Raw genomic sequence first — 25,404 nt, 5'->3', positions numbered from 1 at the left:
ACCTTTTGGTGTTGGAGCCCATGTTTTAAAACTTTTTAAGGAACTTATTGAGGTCTGCAAATCTTCTGCTAAACTCTTCAATGTGAATTTTTGGGGGGTTTCTTCTTCTCTTGCCTCTTGAGCTATGCATTCCTGCTCCAGGTCCAACAACTTCTCATCGGACAATTTCTCAGGCACTATCTTTAGGAGTTCCTCAATGTCATTCTCATCTACACCCAGCTTAAAATTGTTTGGCATCTCAATTGCAGCCTTGTTGATTTTTGCAACTTCCCCATCTTTGGCAAATTCTTTGAAGTCATGGTGGAACCTCCTAAGTGTCTTTTTCCATTTTTTCCATATGTCATTGGGGTCTTGGCGACATCACCCCAAGTCCAAGCAAGGTTCATGATGCCATCATAGATGTTGTAATCTTTCCAGAATTGCATCAGTATCTTTCTCAGTAGCAACAATAGCCCTCCTCAGGTAATAGGCCTTAAAAATTGCTATATCTCCTTGATTCATTGGTTGAATCAAAGATATGGTATTTAAATGGGGGAAACAGGAAACACCACTTTGATATTGGGATGAAGATTACCAATAAAAGGAGGATTTAAGGAATATTATCAACAATAAGCTGAATCTTGAAAGTTATGTTTTTCTTCAAACAGTAGTTCATTTCACTGGCATAGCAATTCAAGAGGGTATTGTAGAAGAGGGGCTGGACCATCCGTGACTTACTGCTCCTGTAGTGCACTGGCAGTGTGTGCTTATTAATATGCTCCAAGGCCCTGTGGTTCTCACTGTGCCAGATCACAAAGGGTTTTAATTTGTAGCTTGCAACATTATCTCCAAGCAAGACTGGTATTCTGTTTTTAAGAGCCTTAAAACCTGGCATTGATTTGGTCTCTTTATGGATGAAACTCCTTCTAGGTGTCTGTTTCCAGAATAGGGACATTTTATCCATATTGAATATTTAATCTGGCAAGTTCTTGTCTTTCACAGTCAGTTTATCTAGAGTTCCTAAAAATTCTTCAACTGTCTTCACATCAGAACTGGAGACTCACCATTTACTTTCACATTGTCCTATATAATAAAAGCCTAATATGCTAAGTGTCCGGTCTTTCTGTCATCTGTTAAACCAATCAAAGTGTAATATGCTAATGATATGTTAAGGCCACTCAACCGCTCGCTATGACATGCACTGACCACTGCCGGGAGCCAGTCCATCCTTGCTGTTTCAAGGGACCTGGCATATATGGCATACTGTTCTTAACATGTTTGCTCACCTTCTTGGCACTATGTGTTTTAACCAAGGTCTCTGAGAAAGGTTGTTTCCCCAGGTAGGGATTTTCCCCTGAAGTTAGGGAGGGAATAAAACCTCTTAACTAAGTGCCAGGCGGGTAATTAATCACTTTAACTACGAACAATCATGCTTAAGCTACATAATCTTTACTCCCTGGAATGGAGATAAGAAACGCCCTAACCTTTGGAAAAGAGATTGATAGGATTGGAATCAACTGGTATAAATACAGATGTAACAACACAGAACTTAGAAGACAGAACTTAGGAGACAGAACTTAGAAGACAGAACCTACACAGAACCTAGAGACAGAAGAACTTCGCTGGAGAGAACATGGCAAAAGATCCTGGACAGAAACTGGCAACAGAACCTAGAGACAGAACCTAGCGAGAGAACCTGGCTGAAGAACCTAGAGACAGAACCTGGCTACAGAACCTGGATAGAACATGGCAAGAGAACCTGACTAGAACCTGGTGACTGAACCTGGCTGGAGAACCTGGACAGAACCTGGCTGGAGAACCTAGCGAGGGAACATGGCTACAGAACCTGGCTGGAGAACCTAGCAAGAGAACATGGACACAGAACCTGGCTGGAGATCCTAAGCAGAACTTCGCTGGAGATCCAGACCAGAACTTGGCTGGAGATCCTGGCTAGAGATCCTGGCTAGGCTGCTGATCAACTGAACGCTGTCTCCGTGTCATTCCTTCTTTGCTGACTCCGTCCACACCTTTGGGGACCCCTGGACCCGCTGGGGTTGGACCCCAGCAGACCACCAGGGGGCAGATGCTCCAACCAGTATGTTAGCTTGCTGCTGGGGTCTGGCTGATTAGGACTGAGTGAGATGGAACAGACACAGCCAGGAGCCCTCCCACAGTCCCTCCCTGGCTGGCCAGCCTCCCACATCCTTCCCCGGCCCTGATCGTGCACCAGTGGGGCCCCTTGGCCTGGCTTGCACCCTCTTGCAAACCAAGACCCCTTGGGGGATGTCGGAGAACCAGTTTTGGCCCAATCCCACAGGCAAAGCCAAGGGACCCACTAGTGAATGAATTTGTGCACCAGGTCTCTAGTGTAATAAATAATGATCCTTGAATTGTTTAAATCACCCAGAGCTAGCAGGAACTTTAATATTGTAGGTGGGTCCAGCCTTTGCTTTGAACATCACAAACTCTTTGCTTTGGCTGTGATTGTCATAGTACTGAGAGGGATACATTTCTGTGCCTGATCTTCAATCCAGATCATTAGAAGTTTCTCCATAGCTTATATGAGCCTTTCTCAAATTTTCATATTAGCCTGATTACCTTCAATGAAGCTGATGTTCTAACAGTGTCTGTCACTTTGCTCTAGTTCTTCAAGATCATAGCCATGGTGAAATGTCTAACTGGTGAGCAAAAACCATCACAGATTTTCCACTTTTGTAGTCCTAGTTTTATTTTCAGATCAATCACTTGATGTGGCTTCTTACTGGCAAGATCAGCAGTGGATTTTGTAAACGTAGGAGCCACAATAAACAAAACAACATGAGATTAGATCAAGCACAAGAGGAAATGATGCAATCAGGAGACACAGTAAACACAACATGTATGCTGTTGCTAGTAGTATAACATGGCCTACTGTTTTACAATAAGTAGAAAAAATTACTCTAAAATAATGATAAAAAGTATTGTATAGTAAATTCACAAACAGTAACCTAGTTGTCATTATCAAATATTATGTATTATACACAATTGTATGTGATTTTATACAACTGGCAGCCTACTTTATTTATACCAGCAACACCACAAACATGTGAGTAATGCATTGCACTACAACATTATGATGGCCATGTTGTCACTAGGTGACAGGAATTTTTTAGTTTATTATAATCTTATGAACCACCATGGTTCATGGTTGACTGAAACATTGTTATGCCACTCATGACTATAATCAGGTATTTAAAAATTATATATTAGGAATCCTACATCATTTTCAAAATACAACACACACATGTGTAATAAGATGGGCACAATATTTAGAAAAAGTTTCTTATTTAGTGTTTTTAAAATATTTGGGATTTGGTGTAAATAAATAAAAAATGTAATGCTTCCCTAACCAGTTTGGCTCAGTGGATAGAGCGTCGACCTGCCGCCAGAAAGGTCCCAGGTTCGATTCCGGTCAAGGGCATGTACCTTGGTTGCAGGCACATCCCCAGTAGGGGGTGTGCAGGAGGCAGCTGATCGATGTTTCTCTCTAATCGATGTTTCTAACTCTCTATCCCTCTCTCTTCCTCTCTGTAAAAAATCAATAAAATATATATATTTTTAAATGTAATGCTATCATCTGGCCTGTGTTGCTCAGTGGTTGAGTGTCAACCTATGAACCAGGAGGTCAGGGTTCAATTCCTTGGCAGGGTACAAACCCAGTTGTGGGCTTGATCCCCATTGTGGAGTGTTCAGGAAGCAGCCAATCAATGATTCTTTCTCATCATTGATGTTTCTATCTCTTTTCCCCTCTCCCTTCCTCTCTGAAGTCAATAAAAATCTATTTTTAAAAAATGTAGTGCTATCTAAACATATCTCAGAAAAGACCTTAGCAAAGGCAGATGACTCGATGTTTCTGAATCCATTGAGGTAGATGCCTGCTGTCAGTTTTATAAGATGCTTTATTGAACTTAAATTATATTATTACTCGAGGCCCGGTGCATGAAATTCGTGCAGGGGGATGGGATTCCTTCAGCCTGGCCTGAACCCTCTCGCAATCCGAGAACCCTCGTCAGGCAGGCAGGCAGAGTGGTTAGGGGCGATCAGGCAGGCAGGCTCCCTTCTCCCAACAGTGGATTCTGTGAGGAATGGGGCTCCCTCCTCTCACTTGTCACAGTCTAGTTTGAAGGCTGGCCACACCCTAAAAGTATGAGACCCAGAGTTCCACAGCACCCTGGCGGCCTGGGGCCCACAGACCCTTCTCACCTCCTTGCCTCAGCAGCCTGGGGTTAAAGACCCTTCTCACTACTGCTGCACATCAGAGGCCCAGAGCCCACAGACCCTTCCCACCTGCGTGCCTCAGTGGCCAGGGGCTCACTGTTCGGTAGTCCATCCTGGTCTTGACAGCCCTGGACTATTATTAGTTTAGATTGTTTTTTTTCACTCTCTAAGAGTAGAATTGTAAATTATCTGTCAGGTGTCCTATTAACATAATAAAAGAATTAGAAAAGAGGTGAAACTTGTGACCATTCACTGGAATATAACATGAACCAGTTAGGTTAAATGTGACCCAAAAAGGTCCAATTTAATAATTTCAAAGCCACTTAGATTTTCTTATGGTCCAGGTACAAGTCAGATGGATAGTACTCCTACTTAGAATTCTGAGTTTCCCAGCTGTACAAATGCTTATAAAAACGTACTCCTCTCTCAACTAAAAGAATTGCTCCCAGGAAAGTAGCAGTCCATCAATTTTTGGTTCACAGCATTCTTCACATGTTAGACCTGTACACTATAGAATGAAGATGAATGATCATGGAGGGGTGAAGGTTGAGAGGATTTTGGAAGTAAATGTAGGTGCAAAGAAGATATATTTGGGAATATTATGATGTAAAGATCAGATATGTTAATGGAATTTTCCAGCTGGTATGGCTCAGTGGTTGAGCATTGGCCTATGAAATAGGAGGTCACAGTTAAATTCCCAGTCAGGGCATGTGCCTGGATTTCACCAGGGTTGTGGGCTTAATCCTCATCATTGTGTTTCTATCTCTCTCTCTCTCCCTCTCCTTTCCTCTCTGAAATTATATATATCTAATCTAATAAAAGAGAAACATGGTAATTGGCGTACGACCGCTATCCTTCCCATTGGCTAATCAGGGTGATATGCAAATTAACTGCCAGCCAAGATGGGCGGCCGGCAGCCAGGCAGCTGGAAGTGAACATGAGGCTTGCTTGCTTCAGTGACGGAGGCCTCCAACGTTCCCCGCCTGCCACTGCCAGCCTCTGAGCTGCAACTCTAAGCAACTATGTTACAAATATAGAAGCTAAACAAAACCCCAGAAACCTGCTTTAGTCGCTGGGCTTCAGCCAGCAGGATCACAACGTTGTTTCAAATACAGAAGGTAAACAAAAGCCAGAAACCTGCTTTCAGCAGCGGAGGCCTAAGAGCTGGAGCCTCAGAGCTAAAGTTGTCCCAGAATGAAAAAAAAGAAAAAAAGGAGCAGTTGGGAGCTTCAGTCACCCGACAGCCTGAAAACAGCCCTCAGCCCCTCACCCAGACTGGCCAGGCACCCCAGTGGGAACCATCACCCTGAAGGGTGTGTGACCAGCTGCAAACAGCCATCATCCCCTCACCCAGGCTGGCCAGGCACCCCAGTGGGGACCCCCACACTGATCCAGGACACCCTTCAGGGCAAACCAGCCGGCCCCCACCCATGCACAAGGACTCTACCCTATATAGTAAAAGGGTAATATGCCTCCCAGCACCAGGATCAGCGGAGCCACGAGGCCTCCCGGCACCGGATCAGTGTGACAGGGGGCAGCGCCCAAACCCCTTGATCGCCCTGCAGCTCTGTGTGTGACAGGGGGCGGGGCCACAACCTCCCTATCAGCCCTGCTCTGTTCGTGACAGGGGAAGGCGCACCAACCCCCTGATCAGCCCTGCTCTGTGCCTGATGGGGGGAGCTCCCCAACCCCCTGATCGCCCTGCGGCTCTGTGTGTGACAGGCTGCGGTGCCCCAACACCTGATCAGCCCTACTCTGAGAGTGACAGTGGCGGCGCCCCAACCCCCTGATCGGCCCTGCTCTGTGGTTGATAGAAGGCAATGCCCCAACCACCCCCCACGGGCCCTGCTCTATGTGTGATGGGATAGAGCCATAACCTCCCCCTTGGCCCTGGCCCTGCCTTGAGTGTGACAGGGTGCGGCGCCCCAAGCCCCTGATCCGCCCTGCTCTGTGTGTGACAGGGGGCGGTGCCTGAACTCCCCTATCGGCCCTACTCTTTGTGTGACACGGGGGAGCTCCCCAACCCCGATGGGCCCTGCTCTGTGCATGATGGGGGGAGCTCCCCAACCCCCTGATCAACCCTGCTCTGTGCATAACAGGGGGCAGCACCTCAACCCCCTGATTGGCCCTGCTCTGTGCGTGACAGGGGGTGGTGCCGCAACCTCCCCATTGACCCTGCCTTGAGTGTGACAGGGGGCAGTGCCCCAACCCCCCAATCAGCCCTGCTCTGAGCCTGACCAGGGGCTGCACCTAGGGATTGGGTCTGCCCTCTGCCACCTGGGAGCAGGCCTAAGCCAGCATGTCGTTATCTCCCGAGGGGTCCCAGACTGAGAGAGGGCACAGGCCGGGCTGGGGGACCCTCCCTTCCCCCCGAGTGCACAAGTTTTTGTGCACCGGGCCTCTAGTATATATATAAAGCTTTGTCATCAACTTAGAAATAGAAACTATACCAGACACAGAGGCAAAAAATGATCTTCCAGTGTTGGACTGGAATTTTTTCCAGGGATCCTTTCAGCTCAACATAGCAAGATACACTAGTAGCACCCAGCAATCTATGACTTTTTTATACACCAATAATGAACTCACAGAATGAGAAACTAAAAAAACATTCCCATTTACCTTTGCAACAAAAAAATTAAGATACCTAGGGATAAACTTAACTAAGGAGGTAAAAGATCTGTACGCAGAAAACAACAGAATATTGAAAAAGGAGATAGAGGAAGACATAAACAAATGGAAGAATATACCATGTTCATGGATTGGTAGAATCAACAGCATTAAAATGTGCATACTACCCAAAGCAATCTATAGATTCAATGCAATCCCCATTACACTACCAATGGCATATTTCACAGACCAAGAACAAACTCTCCAAAAATTCATTTGGAATAAAAACAGACCCCAAATAGCTGCAGCAATCTTGAGAAAGAAGAACAAAGTTGGAGGGATCACAATACCAGATATCAAGCTGTATTACAAAGCCACTGTCCTCAAAACTGCCTGGTACTGGCACAAGAACAGACATATAGACCAATGGAACAGAACAGAGAACCCAGAAATCAACCCAAGCCATTATAATCAATTAATATTTGACAAAGGAGGCAAGAGCAAACAATGGAGTTGAGACAGTCTCTTCAATAAATGGTGTTGGGAAAATTGGACAGATACATGCAAAAAAATGGAGCTAGACCACCAACTTACACCATACACAAAAATAAACTCAAAATGGATAAAAGACTTAAACATAAGATAGGAAACCATAAAAATCTTAGGAGAATCCATAGTCGGCAAAATATCAGGCATATGTCATAGCAATATCTTTAATGACACAACTCCTAGGACAATGGAAACTAAGGAGAAAATAAACCAATGCGACTGTCAAAATGAAAAGCTTCTACACAGCAAAAGAAACCATCAACAAAACAACAAGAAAGCCCACTGCATGGGAGAACACATTTGCCAATGTTACATCCAATAAGGGTCTAATCTCCAACATTTATAGGGAACTCATACATCTTAACAAAAGGAAGATAAACAATCCAATAAAAAAATGGGCAAAGGACCTAAATAGACACTTTTTGAAAGAGGACAGAAGGCCAAGAGACATATGAAAACATGCTCAAAGTCACGAATCATCCGAGAGATGCAAATCAAAATAACAATGAGGTACCATCTCACACCTATCAGAATAGCTATCATCAACAAATCAACAAACAGCAAGTGCTGGAGAGAATCTGAAGAAAAAGGAGCTCTCATGCATTGCTGGTGGGAATGCAGACTGGTGCAGCCACTGTGGAAAAAAGTATGGAGTTTTCTCAAAAAACTAAAAATGGAACTTCCATTTGACCCAGTGATCCCACTTCTAGGAATAAATCCTAAGAAGTCAGAAACACCAATCAGAAAGGATATATGCACCCCTATGTTCATAGCAGCACAATTTACAATATCTAAGATTTGGAAATAGCCAAAGTGCCATCAGCAGATGAGTGGATTAAAAAGTTGTGGTACATCTATACAATGGAATACTAAGCTGCTATAAAAAAGAAAGAACTCTTACCATTTGCAACAGTATGGGATGTACCTGGGGAGCATTATTCTAAGTGAAATAAGCCAGTTGGAGAAAAATAAATATCAAATGATCTCACTCATTTGTGGAATATAATGAACAACATAAACTAGTGAACAGAAAGAGACCTAAAGACAGAAAAGCATCTAACAGACCATCAAACCTCAGAGGGAAGGCAGGGAAGGATGAGTGGAGAGGGTAAGAGATCAACCAAAGGATTTGGATGCATGCATATAAGCATAACCAATGGACACAGGCACTAAGGAGGTGAGGGCATGTGCTGGGGGATGGGAGTGGCTGAGGAGAGGTCAATGGGGGGAAAAGGAGACATATGTAATACTTTAAACAATACTTTAAAAATTTAACATGGAACTGCAAAGACATAGATGATTTAAAGCAAATTTGAAAAAAAAAATTGAAGGACTATCACTATGTTATTTCAAGATGTGCTATAAAACTACAGTCTTAGCCAGTGATGTTAATGTTGCTGTCAATCTCACCTCTGATATCTTCCAGAAGTTTTTTTTTGTTTTGTTTTGTTTTTATGTATTTGGGTGCTCTGCATTGGGTGCATAAATGTTTACCAGAGTTATATCCTCTTTTTGTATTGATCCCTTTAGAATTATGAAGTGGCCTTTCTTGTCTCTTGCTATGGTCTTCACTTCGAGGTCTATTTTGTCAGCTTGTATGCATGCATATAAGCATAACCAATGGACGCAAGACACTGGGAGGGAGGTGAGGGCATGTGCCAGGGGGTAGGGGAAGCTGGGGGAAGGTCAATTGGGGGAAAAAAAGGAGACATATGTACTACTATTTGTAATACTTGAAACAATAAAAAAAGAAGAAAAAAAACTACTGTCTTCAAGATAGCATGGTAGTGTAAAAATATACAAGTCGATCAATGGAATAGAACAGAGTCCAGAAATAGACCAAAACATATATATGGATAACTGTTGACGAAGTGCAAAGGTTACATAGTGAAGAACAGTTAATCTTTTCAGCAAATGTTGCTAAAATAATTAAATATATTTAAGCAAAATACAAACTTTGATACATAACTCACAAATTAACCCAAAATAAGTCATAGATTTCTCTGTATAATCTGAAACTATAAACTTTCTAGAAGAAAGCATAGGAGAATATTTCTTTTTTAAAATATATTTTTATTGATATTACAGGGGAAGGGAGACAGATGGAAACATCAAGAAAGAGAGAGAATCACTGAACACCTGAGAGAGAATCCTGCACACCCCACACTGGGGATTGAGCTCTGACCGGCAATTGAACTGTGACCTCCTGGTTCATAAGTCAAAGCTCAACCACTGAGCCATGAACATGGGCTTTATCAAAATAAAAAACTTCTGATTATCTGAGTATACTACTCAGAGAACAAAAAAATAACAAGTCATAAACTGAAAAAAATTATCAAGACAATTTCTGATAAAGGACTTTTATTCAGAGTACAAAGAGCTTTCAAAACTCAATTATAAGAAAACAAATAACAAATAAAAATTCTCAAAAAAAGTATAGCTGACTTTATCCAAGAAAATATAATAAATAAGCATATAAGAAGATGCTCAAAATCATTTTTCATTTAGAAAATGCAAATTAAAACTACAATAATATACTAGTGCATACCTATAACAATGGTTAAAATTACAAGACTAACATTCTAAGCGTCCCCAATGAGGAGGCGGAACTGTGTCATCCATACACAGCTGGTAGGAATGTAAAATGGTACAACTTTGGAAAACAGTGTGGCAGTCTCCTAAGCAGCTAAACGTAGACCTAATGAATGATCCACACATTACTCAAGAGAAGAGAAATCTTATGTTCATACAAAGACTTGTACACACATGTTCATAGCAGCTTTATTTGTAACTAGAGGCCTGGTGCATGCAATTCGTACATGAGTGAGGGGAGGTCCCTCAGCCTGGCCTGCACTCTTTCCAATCCAGGACCCCTCAGGGGGTGTCCGACTGCCGGTGTAGGCCTGTGGGATAGGGTCTAAACTGGCAGTCAGACATCCTTCTCACAATCTGGGACCACTGGCTCCTAACTGCTTGCATGCCTGGCTGCCTGATTGCCCCTAACCACTCTGCTTGCCAGCCTGATGCCCCTAACTGCTCCCCTGCCAACCTGATTGTCCCCTAACTGTTCCCCTGCCAACCTGATCACCCTGTAACCGCTCTCCTGTTGGCCTGATCACCCTCTAACAGTTAGTTAACTGCTCCTCTGCCGGCCTGATCACCCCCAACTACACCCCTGCTGGCCTAATCGCCCCTAACTGCCCTCCCCTGATGGCCTAATCGCCTCTAACTGCTTCTGCCCTGGCCCACCACTGTGGCTTTTTCCAGAAGGACCTCTGGAAGATATCCGGTCTAATTAGCATATTACCCTTTTATTAGTGTAAATAGTTCTTTTCAAGAACTCAGTGGTGTTAACATGTAAAAGGATAATCAGTTTGTGGTCTAGCCACATAAGAGAATAATACTCAGTATATAAAAAGGAATGAAAAATTGATATAAACCACAAGATAGTTGAATCTCAAAATAATTAAGCTAAGTGAAAGAAGCTAGGCAAAAAAGATAAAAGGAAAAAGAAGCATACTGTATCATTTCATTCATGTAAAATACTACCAAATGCAAACTGAAATGGATTGGTAGTTGTCTGGGAAGGAAATATTGGGGAGGAGCAGGGTGAAACTTTAGGGAAGATGGATATGCTCACTATCCTGATTGTGGTGATGGTTTCAAGGGAACATGTTTACATATGTAAAAATGTATTGATTGGGCCTGGGTGAGGGGGCTCAATCCACCGCCCCCACCACCCCTGCCGCCTCCTCTGGGCTTCAGTTTCAGGGCAGGTAGCCGCCACTGCCAGGACAACTACGCTGCGAGCATCCCCAGGCAATGAGGAAGAGGAGGCTCAAAGAGGTCACGCACCTGTTCCAGGATCATACAATGTGTTAATGCTGGAGTTCCAGTTTGAAGTTGTAGTTCCTCCATAGCAGGCACATTGGGACTTGACAGCTATATGCAGTCCTTGCCAAATGCATCCCATTGTCCACACATCCAGTGTGAGGTCCCTCCAGGTACAAGGTGGGCACCATGGCTGAGAAGCTCGACTGCCACCACTGCAGGGACCCCCTGCAGGGGAAGAAGTACGTGGAGAGGGATGGCCACCACTGCTGCCGGAAGTGCTTTGACAAGTTCTGCGCCAACACCTGTGTGGAATGCCCCTAGCCCATCGGTGCGGAACCCAAGGAGGTGCACTACAAGAACCGCTGCTGGCACGACACCTGCTTCCGCTGTGCCACGTGCCAGCACCCCTTGGCCAACGAGACTTTTATGTCCAAGGACAACAAGATCCTGTGCAGCAAGTGCACCGCTCGGGAGGACTCCCCAAGTGCAAGGGCTGCTTCAAGCCAGTCGTGGCAGGAGATCGGAATGTGGAGCACAAGGGGACCGTCTGGCACAAAGACTGCTTCACTGCAGCAACTGCAAGCAAGTCATCGGCTCTGGAAGCTTCTTACCGAAAGGGGAGGACTTCTGCATGAGTTGCCATGAGTCCAAACTTGCCAAGCATTGCGTGAAGTGCCATAAGGCCATCACATCTGGAGGCATCACTTACCAGGATCAGCCCTGGCATGGCCAGTGCTTTGTGTGTGCTACCTGCTCTAAGAAGCTGGCTGGGCAGTTTCACCGCTGTGGAGGGCCAGAATTACTGCGTGGATTGCTACAAGACTTTGTGGCCAAGAAGTGTGCTGGATGCAAAAACCCCATCACTGGGTCTGGTAAAGGCTCCAGCGTGGTCACCAATGAAGGACAATCCTGGCATGACCACTGCTTCCACTGCAAAAAATGCTTGGTGAACCTGGCCAACAAGCGCTTTGCTTTCCATCAGGAGCATGTGTACTGTCCCGACTGTGCCAAAAAGCTGTAAAGTGACAGGGGCTCCTGTCCTGCAAAATGGAATTGAGTCTTGTTATTTGTGTCCTCGCCCTCTGCCCTCTACCACCCATAGGGAAAGAGCGGCCTTTCACCTCTTCAAAGTTCTTCCTGTCTTTTCTCCCATTTTACAGTATTACTCAAGTAAGGGCACAGTGATCATTCTAGAATTTAGCAAAACCAACTCTGCAGCCAAGTTAATTTTGCAATGGCTGCATTAAAAAATGAACATTTAGCTCGACGCTTCTGCATGGTTATCATAGAGCAGAAAAGTGCTAACCATTCAGCTGCTTAGTGATATAAGCAACAAGCCTAAGCAATAAGCCCCCACTGAGATGCCCTCCGTGACTCAGCTGGGACCCACCGTGTCTTCTTCACACGACACACAAGGGTTATAGCGGCTGCTTCAACTCGCTGCTCACCCTGAGTTCTGTGAGCAGAAAGAGAATTCACCGAAATGCAGGGCTTAACTTCCTCATCAAAACCTTCCTTCTGTTCTTTGGTGCTTTGATCGACTAATACCAATTTCTAGAAAATTAACATTTGAACTTAGCTGCGATGCTAAACTGACCTTTCCCCTGTACTAACATTTGAGTTCCCCGTGTGCCGTGTTTTCTGAACCTTCCTACTTTCAAGCACGGAACATGCAGGTGATGTGGAAAGTGTAGGCAGATCTGAGAGAACGAGCCTGTTTCAGAGGAACACCGTCGCAGTGAATATTTCTGGAAGCTTGATAAAACTAACCCAGATGTTGGGTGTGTGTTTTTTGATTAACACTATTTTGTTTTAACTAATTGCAACATAGACTATGGGTTTGGAGACTTTTATGAAAACATTTTAGCCCCCTCGAACGTTCCTGCAGTTTGAAGTCATCCTGTAGAAGTAACCATAAATCTCTAGAGGGGTAGCTGAGCAAGCATCAGGACGGTCATTGACATGGATGTGACACTTCCAAACAGTGGCAAGTTGAATCCCTTGTAACATAGTGGTGGTTGCTCTTTTGTTGATTTGTTAAAGAGGCTCACCAATGTCTCTTGCAATTCTTAGGACTGTTCCTCAAGAGCTTAGCTCGATTTCTCAGGAAGTGGGGAGGTCACTGTCCTCATAGGCAGATTTCCACGTAGTGCTTGCCTGAGATGCCGGATCACCAACTTTCTGTATTCTATCTAGTTGTTATCCTATATAATAAAGAGCTAATATGCAAATGGTCATCATGCCCTCACACAGTAATGGCTCAGACACTCAACACTGAGGAGAGAGGAATGGGGACCAGCCAGGCTGTGGCCTAGGAGAGGGATGAGCCGCACACCCTGCGGTCCTGGGCGCCAGCAGCTGTACCTGTGCCTGTGGCCCTGGAGAGGGACAAGGCATCCGCCCCGCAGTCCCAGGTTCCAGCACCAGCGGCTATGGCCCAGGCAAAGTCGCTTGCCCATGGTCCCCTGTGGCTGTGGCCAGCCTGGGTCCTGGGTACCTGCAACTGGCCAGAGGAGGGAATCCTGGGTCCCAGGTATGGGGCGAGGCAGAGGAGGTTAGGGGTGCTCAGGCCAGCAGGGGAGCAGTTAGGGGCAATCAGGCAGGCAGGCAGAGATGGTTAGGGGTGATCAGGCAGGCAGAGGTGGTTAGGGGTGATCAGGCTGGCAGGCAGGTGAGCGGTTAGGAACCAGCGATCCCTGATTGTGAGAGGCAGTCAGACATCCTCTGAGGGGTCCGGATTGGAGAAGACCCCCCTCACCCATGCATGAATTTCATACACTGGGCCTCTAGTATTACATAATAGAATGGGATGATATCAAAGTGAACATGTAATGACAATACATATTAACATTCTTGTAGCTATGGTTAGAGAAGCCAATGCCTCGTTTCTACATTTTGTCATTAGCTAATATCATCTAACGTTTCAGTGTATCCTTACAGAAATAAAAGCAGCATATAAATAAAAAAAACTTATTGATTGTGCACTTTACATATGTTTAGTTTATTATAAATCTGTTAATAAAAGAAAATGTCTCTTGTTTTTCTAGGAATGATAGAGATTTTTAAAAAATAAATTGGTGCTAGATTATGTGTCATAGGATGCAAAGTATGTGGGAGAAAGTAGTAAAAACATTGAAAATAGAATATTTCTAATTCCATTTGTTTCTGTTCAGTGATATTTCCATACCCGGCTCAGTTTGTTTTAGAATTGATTGTCGTTCATTTCTGATCCTGTATGTTTCTGCATTATAGCATAGTGTAACAGAATTAAGAAGAGTTCATCAATATAAGGTTTGTATTTTAGTGAAAAAAAATCAACTATTTTTCCCTCTGGGCCATCCTACTCATGAATCTAACAAATACAAAATAAAGGTATTAAGCTATCCTTTGGTAGAGAAAAGATGAAGAAATAACTAATTCAGGAACTGATACTTAATTGTAGACTAGGTCACAGAAAAGACCACCCAATTTCTAATTACTTTCGAATGTGAAGATATGGGGTGTGTGTGTGTGTGTGTGTGTGTGTGTGTGCAAGCGAGCGAGCCTGGAGAGAGACCACGATTTCAAAGACCACCAAGTGATCACCTTTAACATTGAGAACGTGCGTTTCTGGATCCCAGTAGGACCCTTCCCTTTTTCAGTTTCTCCATGGCTGTTTCCCATGCGCGCTTCCCCTTCATTGCCCTCTATCTGCAGCTGGGCAGCTCTTCTCCGTTCTAACTTCTCTGTAGTTTTAGGAGGGCGAGGGGATGATGGCACTGATGTAGAGAGGTTTCCCAAGGTTTGGAAAGGAGCAAAACTTTAAAATAAAAAAAGAAGAGGGACCAAAGGCTGGTTGGGAGGCTTGGGACAAGCTAAGTGAAAAAACGTAGACAGCCCTAACCGGTGTGGCTCAGTGGATAGAGCGTCAGCCTGCAGACTGAAGGGTCCCAGGTTCGATTCCAGTCAAGGGCATGTACCTGGGTTGCGGGCACATCCCCAGTAGGGGGTGTGCAGGAGGCAGCTGATTGATGTTTCTCTCTCATCTCTCTCTCATCGATGTTTCTAACTCTCTATTCCTCTCCCTTCCTCTCTGTAAAAAAAAAATCAATAAAATATCTTTTTTTTAAAGAAAAAATGTAGACAGAGATAGAGTCAAAACTTTTGCTATAAAGGTATCAGGCAACTGGGGCCCCACTTTCTCTAAAGAGCTCTACAGTCAGCTAATACCTGTTCTCAGGGCTCTCACAGTTTGCAACCAAGTGAGGAAGAATAGCTTAAATTCCAGAAGAGAATTCAAAGATGGGCTCCTCCCTTTCTTCCGGAGCCTTCAAATTCACTGTGCTCTCAACAAAGTCGCCTTCCTCTGACATATACTGTTTGCAGTTAATATGCAGCTCTCCGCAAACGCGTTTCCACTTTGTAGATATACACAGGTGTCTGAAGGATTCCTTTGGGGAAGAGCTCTGAATCTAAACCTGTAGGTGGGGACACAAAAGAAAAGTAGATTACTGCCACCTTGTGGCAGGAATGTGGTCGGACCCTGTCTCAACGTTTCAAATCTGTAATAGAAGAGGGAAGGAAAACTCCAAAGAAGGGTAGTCTCCAGAGGAGACTCTCAGAAATCCCCAAGCTTCCCTCTGGCAAGAGGAGCACATTGTGGGGAATGCTGCGGTAACTTCACTAGTGGGTTCAGCAAAGAAGGGAAAACTTACACGTTGGGCTTCAAAGGAGAGCCATCCTCCCAGCTCCATGAGGCGCTTGGTTTCCTCTTACTTAACCCCGTCCAGAATGGGGCACTGGAATGAGCAGTTAGTTGTTTGATGAATTCCTGTGGGGAGCAACATTTCTGAGTTGGTGTTGGAGTTCAGTGTGGCTGTTTTACAGAGTCACAAAACTAAAGAACCAAAGGAGATCTTTGACATCTTCTCGGTGGTTTTACAGAAAGGTTTACTGAAAACTATAGATACTCCATAACCTGTCCATCAAAGGTCATGTATGGAATTCATGGCTAGGCTAGTACATAGGTATTCTGATTCTCAAACAAGGGCTCCTCCACCCAGGTCCTAAACCTGATTTTATTTCCCTCTAAACCAGTGGTTCTCAACCTTCCTAATGCCTGACCCTTTAATACAGTTCCTCATGTTGTGGTGACCCCCGACAATAAAATTATTTTCGTTGCTACTTCATAACTGTAATGTTGCTACTGTTATGAATCGTAATGTAAATATCTGATATGCAGGATGTATTTTCATTGTTACAAATTGAACATAATTAAAGCATAGTGATTAATCACAAAAACAATATGTAATTATATATGTGTTTTCTGATGGTCCAAAGGGGTCGCAACCCACAGGTTGAGAACCGCTGAGAGAAACCAATATACCACCCTAACACACATCCATAAAAACTCACCAGATCATATGTGCTATTAATTATCAGCATCTGGGCATCCAAAGACAAGCAGTTCTCCCGGCTTTTTTCCCAATTAAATGAACTAGAGGAAAATTGGTAACAGTTTTTTTCATGCCAGAGCCAGTCTTGGGGACAAGGACCTAGGAAGTATAGAATATCTCATCAGTGGAGTTATGCCTGAGGAAAATATTTCCATAAGTCTTTAAAAACATTTTTTCCTATAATTCTTAAATCAAGTGTCCACTCCGAATTCATACTATCTCTTCTTAGATTATACCCAGACTCTGCAAATACCTCCCTTTTCTGAAGCAAAAGAAAAAGCATTCTGATTTTAGTAAACTAAATTAGAAGTAAGGCTGCTAAAAAGCAAAGCTTGGGCTGTGATGTAATTTTAGAATCTGCTCTATTTTTTTTAAAGTTAAGTTTGGAATAATGGAAGTGAACAGTAGGGAAATGAATACTTAATAGTCAGTCTGCTATTAAAAGTTATGCTTATGTATTTTAAAACTTCATGTCTTTGAATAGTGGGTTTAGGCTTAAATACTATGCCTCCTTATTTAAGACACATGCTGTATATGCAGTAGCCCATAGGTGGCTCTTGAGTACTTGAATCATGGCTAGTCTGCATTAAGATGTGCTATTAGTGTAAAACACAGGCATAATTTTGAAAATTTAGTATGAAAAATCATATGAAATATCCCATTAATAATTTTTATACTCACTAGTGTTCAAAACCTAGTTCAGCACTAGCTGGTTTGGTTCAATGGATGGAGCGTCAGCCTGTGGACTGAAGGGTCCCGGGTTCCATTCAGGGCAAGGGCACATGACGGTTTGCAGGCTCAATACCCAGTAAAGGGTGTGCAGGAGGCAGCCGATCAATAATTTTCTCTCATCATTGATATTTCTATCTCTCTTTCCCTCTACCTTCCTCTTTGAAATCAATAAAAATATATTTTTAAAAGTAAAAATAAAATTTTTAAATAATTAAATTAAAAAAATAAGAGTTATTTCAAATATATTGGGTGAAATAAAATGTTACTAAAGTTAATTTTATGTTTCATCTTAATTTTTAAGTGTGGTTACTAGAATATTTAATGTTGCATATGTGATAATACTATATTTCTATTAAATAAAGATGTTTTAGCCCTAGCTGGATTGTCTCAGTGGGTAGAGTGTCAGCTTGCAGCCTGAAGGGTCCTGGGTTCGATTCTGGTCAAAGGAACATGCCCCGGTTGCAGGCTCTACCCCCAATGTGTGGCATGCAGAAGGCAGCCAATTAATGGTTCTCTCTCATCATTCATTGATGTTTCTATTTCTCTCCCCCTCCCCCTTCCTCTCTGAAATCAATAAAAATATACTTAAAAAATAAAATAAAGTTATACTTTAAATAAAAATAAAAAATAAAGATGTTCTAGGGAGAAAAATATATTGACATAAAGTGAACATCTTAATTTCAGTAAGATTTCAGAAAACGGAGTTTTCAGTTGCAAAATCCTCAGAGTCCAAAAACCTCAACTGAAGACTTAGGCAATAGGCAATATTTGTCAATGCCTATGTGTTTAGTTAACAACACTTGGCATTCACCAGGCACTTTCCTCCCTAGCTGCCCTGGCCCTTCACCCCTGTGGTTCCCACAGGCATGACCACCAGCCCTGGGCAGGATATATTTTTTAAATAAGTTGTTGTTTTTTTTAAATTGATTTCAGAGAGAGGAAATGAGAGGGAGAGAGGGATAGAAAATTAGTTATCCATGACTGGTGTCTCTGGGAGATGGCTCTGCGTAGTGCTGACGTAAATTTAATCCCATGCAATTGATAAAAACAAACATGTTTTTATGGATCCACCTGTGAAATAAATCTTTGGCTGGAATGTACCTATGTCTGCTTATATAAACATTCGTATCCTTGATATACTAGGCTTCTTCCTTTAAGCCTTCTTTGACATGGGGTATTCTTTTATTTCCTCGATAACTCCCTTCTTAAAGAGATTAGATATGTTTGACAAAAGCTAAAGGTTATTTTGTCTAAAAATTGTTGCTGGTTTTGGAAGTTTAAATGACCTTATAGCCCAGCCAGTTTTGTTCAGTGGTTGAGCATCAACCTATGAACCAGGAAGTCACGGTTTCTTTCCCAGTCAGGGCACATGCCTGGGTTGTGGACCTGATCCCCAGTAGGGGAAAGGGGGGGGTTGCAGGAGGCAACCGATCAATGATTCTTTCTCATCATCGATGTTTCTATCTCTCTCTCCCCCTCTCCCTTCCTCTCTGAAATCAACAAAAATATATTTTAAAAATTAAATAACCTTGTAAATGTTAAAGGGATTAATAAACTGCAAAACTTTATAGAAAACAAGTTATTATTATAATTTAGCTTATCTGGGTTTCAAGTTTTCATCTATAAAATAAAGAAATCTGTGGCTATCTGTGGACTGTTATTACTTAATATCTAAAGAAATCACATGGTTAAGATTAACTGAGCTATACAAGCAAGAACTGGAGATCTCTTTTTTTACTAGTGGTAGTTATTAATGCTTAGAGTAGGACTCATTCAATGCCTTCGAGGAAGCCACATACTTCATTTCACACCTTCTAATTCTCCTTATGACTAAAAGCATATGCCTGACTTAATTACATATTATAGGAAGGCGAAATAAATCAGATAATTTCTGTAACAACCTGAGTTCACATTGTCATCTCCTTCTTGTAGATGCTACTATTTCTACCCGCCTCCTAGAGTCTGAGTCCATTATATAGCTGAGATCAATTCAATTCTTCTCATATAAACTAACTCCCTGGGCCTGTTATATTTTTGTCTAATTTGAAGTACCTACCTAACACTTCCAAGCCAGTGTATCTTCATTGATTCAATTTAAATTGATGTAGTACACTTTAAGAAATGTTGCCATAGAACAAAGCTAATGCAGAGGTAGGAGTTCCAGGGACAAAGGAGATTGTTTAGTAAAAAAAAAAAAAAAATGACTGAGATACATTGGAATGAAAGCAGATAAGAATCTGTGGCAAGGGGTAAGGGAAGAAGGATTCTTCCAGAAAAATCTCAAAACTAAAATTTTAAAATGGAAGAAGACTCTTATGAGGAAAGCAAACTTAAATTCAACAAAAGTGTGCTTAATTAAATCAGGCATCTCAAGCACTTGAGGGAGGATAGGGTGGGGATGACAGAAATAGAGAAATTCTGGTGTAGAACATTATGAAATGAAGTTATAACATTATGTAAATAACTAGAGGCCTGGTGGATGGATTCGTGCACTGGTGGGGTCCCTCGGCCTGGCCTGTGGGGTCCTGGACAAAACCAGTTCTCCTGACGGATCCTGGATTGCAAGAGGGTGCAGGCCAGGCACCGGGCCTCTAGTATGCATATAAGATCTTTGATTAATCTCTTCCCACCCTCCCCACTTCTCGCTGAGATTCATCAGTCTGTTTCATGTTTCCATGCCTATGATTTCCGCTCCTGCGTTGATCACCTGCCCCCCCCCTCCCCCCCCCCCCCCCGGTGATCAGTGCACATCCTAGCTACTGGGCAGACAGTGGAATGGTTGGCCAGTTGGCTGGTTGCTTAAGCTTTTGTATATATAGATGATACATATATCAATATGCCAATTTTGTGCCTAGAGGCTTTTCCAAAAGACAGCTAAGATTAATTAGAGGAGCTTCCAACTTTATACCTGAAAAATTTGCTGCCTTTTTCAGAGCTTCTTGGAGATTGAGGTTCTGGTGATGAAGTTCCATTTGTTGTTTGGATTTCTTATCCAGCTCCTGGGTAAGGTTTTCATTCATTTCCTTGAGTTCCCTCTGTAATTCATGGAAGGTCTTTTCCTCCTGTTTCTGGGCAAAACTCTGTCCCTCCAGTATATTTTCCTGGTAAGTAAGGTTTGCTTGCTGTTGCTTTAGAAGATCAGACACCTGGGATACTAAATTACAGCTGGATTAAGAAAGATTTCATTTCTAATCCCCAATAAAAGTCCCTCCACTAGATATTTAAGAAATCAAAGAACTAAATCAAATAATCTATTTTGATAACAGATAAATTGCTGTAGAATGACCAAAAGTCACTCAAACATTATGGATTTGAAAGTTCTTTAATATTCCTATAGTATTTTTTTTATATATATCAGGAACTGTCACAGACACTTGTGATTAAAAAAAATTATCAAAGTTTTACTTGTTACTGAGGGTTACACACAAGTTAAAAGCAATACCAAGATAAGTATCAATGGCATTAATAAAGTATAGACAATCTAGAAATAGTCACCAACCAGAATTAATGACTATTAGTAGGAAAATCATTAATCATTTACTATACTTGTGTCTTCATTCTTCTGTCATCTCTTTCTACATTTTCTAGACTTCCTGATTTTATTCAAGAACTAAGATACCCTTTTTTGAGACACCTTCCTGCAGGACTATTTTAAGTGGCTATGTCACAAGAGTCTCAAACTTTTTTTTTTTTTTTTGCCACAGCATATTTTAGGAAGGGTGGAGATGCAATAAAAGTTGTGAAATCAAGCAGGCAAAAAAAATGTTAAGGGTCAAATATCTCAGTTCTAGAAGCTTGATGATTCAGTAACAAAGCAGTCTCCTTGCCTTGCAGGCCAGGTTTGAGCTTGTTGTAAAGTAATCAGAGGCTCAGAGTAAGACTCTTCCAATCACCACCACCGGTCAAAGACACTTCTCCCCTCATCGGGAAAGGCCTCAGTGTTACAGAGATTGAAAAGTAAATGGTTGTGACCCCAAACAACAATTGAAAAACAAATAGTACTTGAAAAGCCCTAATACCTGGGTCTCTAGACAGTCAAAATAACTCAGATCTACAATCTCAATACACAGGCGGATGAAGTGGGTACTCGACATCATTTCTTTCCTTCTTGGCCACTTTCATCCTTCTTTCATTTCTTTTCCCCAGAAATAACCTCTTTCCAATATATCCATACAATAAGTTTGAAGTATTTTATTAAAATGTTGTACTTATTAAAATTCTGTTTCCAGTTCTTAACTTGAATTAGGTATTTAATCATCTCTATTAAAACTCAACAGGAGAGATCAACTGAAGGACTTGTATGCATGCATATAAGCATAACCAATGGACATAAGACACTGGGGGATAGGGGAGGCTAGGGGACTGTCTAGGGCGGGGGGATAAAATGGACACATATGTAATACCCTTTGTAATACTTTAAGCAATAAATAAAAAAAATAAAAAATAAAATAAAATAAAACTCAACAGGAGCTAAATGAGGTTTCTTTTACTTTTGGGTCTCTCAGATGATCTTGTGGATAATTAACTTCAAATTATTTTCACCCTCATTGTTTTAGGATTTATGTAGGCTCTATCCATGAAGCTATGAAAACTACTCAAAACAAAAACCTACAATTCATAATCTTCATTCCATGCCCCAATTTGAGAGACTAGCACAATATACCCATTCATCTTCCCACTCATTCTAAAAACAGTTTGCTTAAAATGTATCTAAGTCAAGGCTGTTTATAGGTATTCTGAAACCAATTTACAAACCATGCTTATAAACTCTCATCTTTTCCCTCCATCACTTCCTTGTGTCGGCACTTACATTGCACTGTCAGCATTATGATGGTCACCAGTAAACCCAGACAAAGGATCCCCAGCGTCACAGCCACAGGGCACCACTTCTGAGAAGAAAGGCAACGAAGACCTAGAATGACAGAGAATAGAATCAGAAAAACAGAAAAGATGGAGGCAAGTAATCAAATCATCCTTTGGATCTTGTCTACTGGTATACCTGGCACTTTGCATTACTTACTTTTAGTCCTCCCAAAGACTCTGCAAATAATGCACTATCCATATTTACAGATGAAAAATCTGGACAATTAAAGAACTTAAATAGTTTACTGCCACACAACTGACACAATTGAAGATCCAGGATTTAATACCAGATATTTGATTCTAAATATCTGATTCTAAAGCTTATACTTTGTTTACTCCCCCTGACAATGAAATTCTCAGTCCAGCTTGGTTGGATCAACTTGTTTTCAATGTAGGCCAAATCTGTGTGTGCGTGTGCACACACGCTCGTGCGCAAGCACGCACGCACACATGCGCACAAAACAGTAGAGGCCCATGCACGAAATTTGTGCACGGGGGGGGGGGGTGTAATCCCTCAGCCCAGCCTGCATCCTCTCCAATCTGGGACCCCTCGGGGGATGTCTGACAGCTGGTTTAGGCCTGATCCCTGTGGGACATCCCTCTCACAATCTGGGTCTGCTGGCTCCAACTGCTCTCCTGCCTGCCTGCCTGATTGCCCCTACCTGCTTCTGCCTGCCAGACTGATCACCCCCTAACCACTCCCCTGCCAGCCCGATCACCCCCACCTGCCCTCCCCTGCCGGCCTGGTCACCCCCAACTGCCCTCCCATGCTGGCCTGGTCACCCCTAACTGCCCCTCCTGCTGGCTTGATCACCCACAACTGCCCTCCCCTGCCGGCCATCTTGTGGCTGTGGGCACCACCATCTTTGAGGGTGTGGCAGTCAATTAGCATATTCCCTCCTTATTGGCTGTGGGTGCACCATCTTTGCGATGGCATGAAGGTCAATTAGCATATTCCCTCTTTATTAGGATAATATATATGAATATCTGATGTTAAGCAAATAAGCTTTAATCAATAAACTGGTATCATTTCAAAGAATTAAACATAATTTTGTGCTATTCAACTCTTCATTAAAATTACATCTTGGAACTGAGATTACTGGGCAAAGAAAACTGGAAATGAAACCTCAATATTCATTTGACTTATATTAATTCCATGTTCTATATTTACACCAGCTGTGGCCCTGTTGTTATAAGAAAAATATTCACTATTAATATAGAAACAAAATTATGTAACTCACATATTTGTGTACGACTAATTATGCATTCTACCACTAAAAAAGCACAGATATTTTGGTTTAGCAGGAAAACATCTCATATAATGTATTTGGACTTCTCATCTTGTGAGACAAATAAGTAAGGCACTGATGTTACCTTGTATATGCAAATAAGCAAACTGAAAAGTTTAGTGACTTGCTAAAATCACACATACATTAAGATCCCTACTTAGGCCGGGACCGGTTTGGCTCAGTGGATAGAGCGTCGGCCTGCGGACTGAAAGGTCCCAGGTTCGATTCCGGTCAAGGGCATGTACCTGGGTTGCGGCCACATCCCCAGTGGGGGGTGTGCAGGAGGCAGCTGATCGATGTTTCTCTCTCATCCATGTTTCTAACTCTCTATCTCTGTCCTTTCTTCTCTGTAAAAAATCAATAAAATATATTTTAAAAAAAAAAGATCCCTAGTTAGGTCTTTATCCAGTGTAAACATGTAAAGACATAAATCAATCAATCAACGATCAAATATATTCACGGAGTTCTCTCATGTGTCAAAAGCATTTCTGGATGATGTGAGAGAGGAGAAAAAATGGCAGCCAAATAGGCAGACCTTTTTTTTTTTTAATACATTTTTAAAATTCATTTCAGAGAGAGGAAGGGTGAGGGAGAGAGGCAGAAACATCAGTGAGAGAGAATCGTGGACAGGCAGGCCTTTCTGGTACCTCTTTCAAGGGCCAGACTGGAAATAAAGCTAAAGTGAGGCACATACACCTGGAATTACCAGCTGAGGTCCAGCTGGGGGGGAGACTTGTATGAAGAAGGACAGGAAACACCTGGAGACCAGTCGGAAGGGCGACGTCTTGAGAGGGGCTGACCCAGCAGCCCTGCGGCAGGCCAAGAATGAGGAAGGATCACTCCTGGAGGGGCTTTTCCCTTACAAGACAGAGGCCCCAGAACCCAGTCTGGGCTCCACGGCTCGGAGCACCACACCCACGACCAGCGGCCCATGTAACATCCAGCCCTGAAAGGCGACAGGGCCGCTGGCTGCAGCGGAGTCCAGAGCCCATGGACCGGAGCCAGGCGGAGAGAAAACCTCAGTGTCTGTCCCCACGCCTCGCCCAGAGCGCAGGAATTTTCATCTGTGGCTACTTACCCAAGGCTTTGGTGCAGGGATCGCGGCGTGGACGCGAGGTGACTAAGGAGAGGGTGGATTGGGAAGCGCTGGACGGGGACATGGGAAAGCAGCCGTCGGGAGTGCTGCATTCCGTCACGGGCTCCCAACCCGAAAGGGCCATTTTTTTCCTGAGAGCAGCTAGCTAGCTGCTCCCAATAGCTGAAGCTCAGGAAAAGGAAAAACTCTTCCCTAGGTGATGTAGCCGGCCCCACCCTCAGGAGCCCGGACTGCCACACCCTGCAGCCTGACGTGTGCAAAGGAGAATGCAGCAGAGGCCAAGCCTAAGGGTTTGAACAGTCTCAGGGAGTGCCTGTGACTGGGTTGGGGTGGGACCATCTGCCCCATTATCCCCAGAACCTGACTGGTGCCGCCCCCATGCGGGAGAGCTGATAGAAACTCCAAGTTTCCAGCTGATCTCACTGGATTGCATGCAAGGGTCTCTGCCCAGCCAAGGGCAGAGTAACATTCCAAGCCACTCCCAGAGGAGTAGCTCTGGGACAGTGAAACATATTTGCCACTTGCCCTGAAATATGAATAGCACTTCCCCCTTCTGGGAGGCCGGGAGGTCTAGATTCCTGATTCTGCCTAAAGCCCTTTCAGGAACAGATTTTTCAGTGATTAAGAATGACCTGTCAAGCAAAGGCAGGCAGAGGCAGAGCCTGGAGAGCCTGCGGAAGCTTACTGGCCCAGACCTGCACCCCATGCTGCTAGCAAACCTACTTTATAGGGCAGCTTGACCCCTTCTGCATGCAGCCAAGTC

At 43.2% G+C, this 25,404-nt stretch overlaps 1 protein-coding gene and 1 pseudogene across 2 annotated transcripts; one reads left to right on the top strand and one right to left on the bottom strand.

Annotated features, from left to right (window-relative positions):
• Positions 1-11,391: 11,391 nt before the first annotated feature.
• Positions 11,392-12,247, top strand: LOC308514110 (four and a half LIM domains protein 1-like; annotated as a pseudogene). The gene has a single exon. The product of its transcript is annotated as a four and a half LIM domains protein 1-like (transcript).
• Positions 12,248-14,201: 1,954 nt separating this feature from the next.
• On the bottom strand, positions 14,202-24,765 carry OLR1 (oxidized low density lipoprotein receptor 1; the record flags this gene model as incomplete). Its single annotated transcript, XM_081084357.1, has 6 exons — positions 14,202-15,683; positions 15,921-16,036; positions 16,621-16,760; positions 20,302-20,547; positions 22,204-22,305; positions 24,624-24,765. The coding sequence occupies 6 exons, from the start codon at positions 24,763-24,765 to the stop codon at positions 15,542-15,544; spliced, it is 888 nt and encodes a 295-aa protein (XP_080940483.1). The 3' UTR covers positions 14,202-15,541.
• Positions 24,766-25,404: the final 639 nt, after the last annotated feature.

This window comes from Myotis nattereri, assembly GCF_964212035.1.
Source record: "Myotis nattereri genome assembly, chromosome: 2".
Classification (NCBI taxonomy): Eukaryota; Metazoa; Chordata; class Mammalia; order Chiroptera; family Vespertilionidae; genus Myotis; species Myotis nattereri.
Note: the sequence above shows the minus strand (reverse complement) of the source record. Positions and strands in the feature narration are given on the sequence as shown.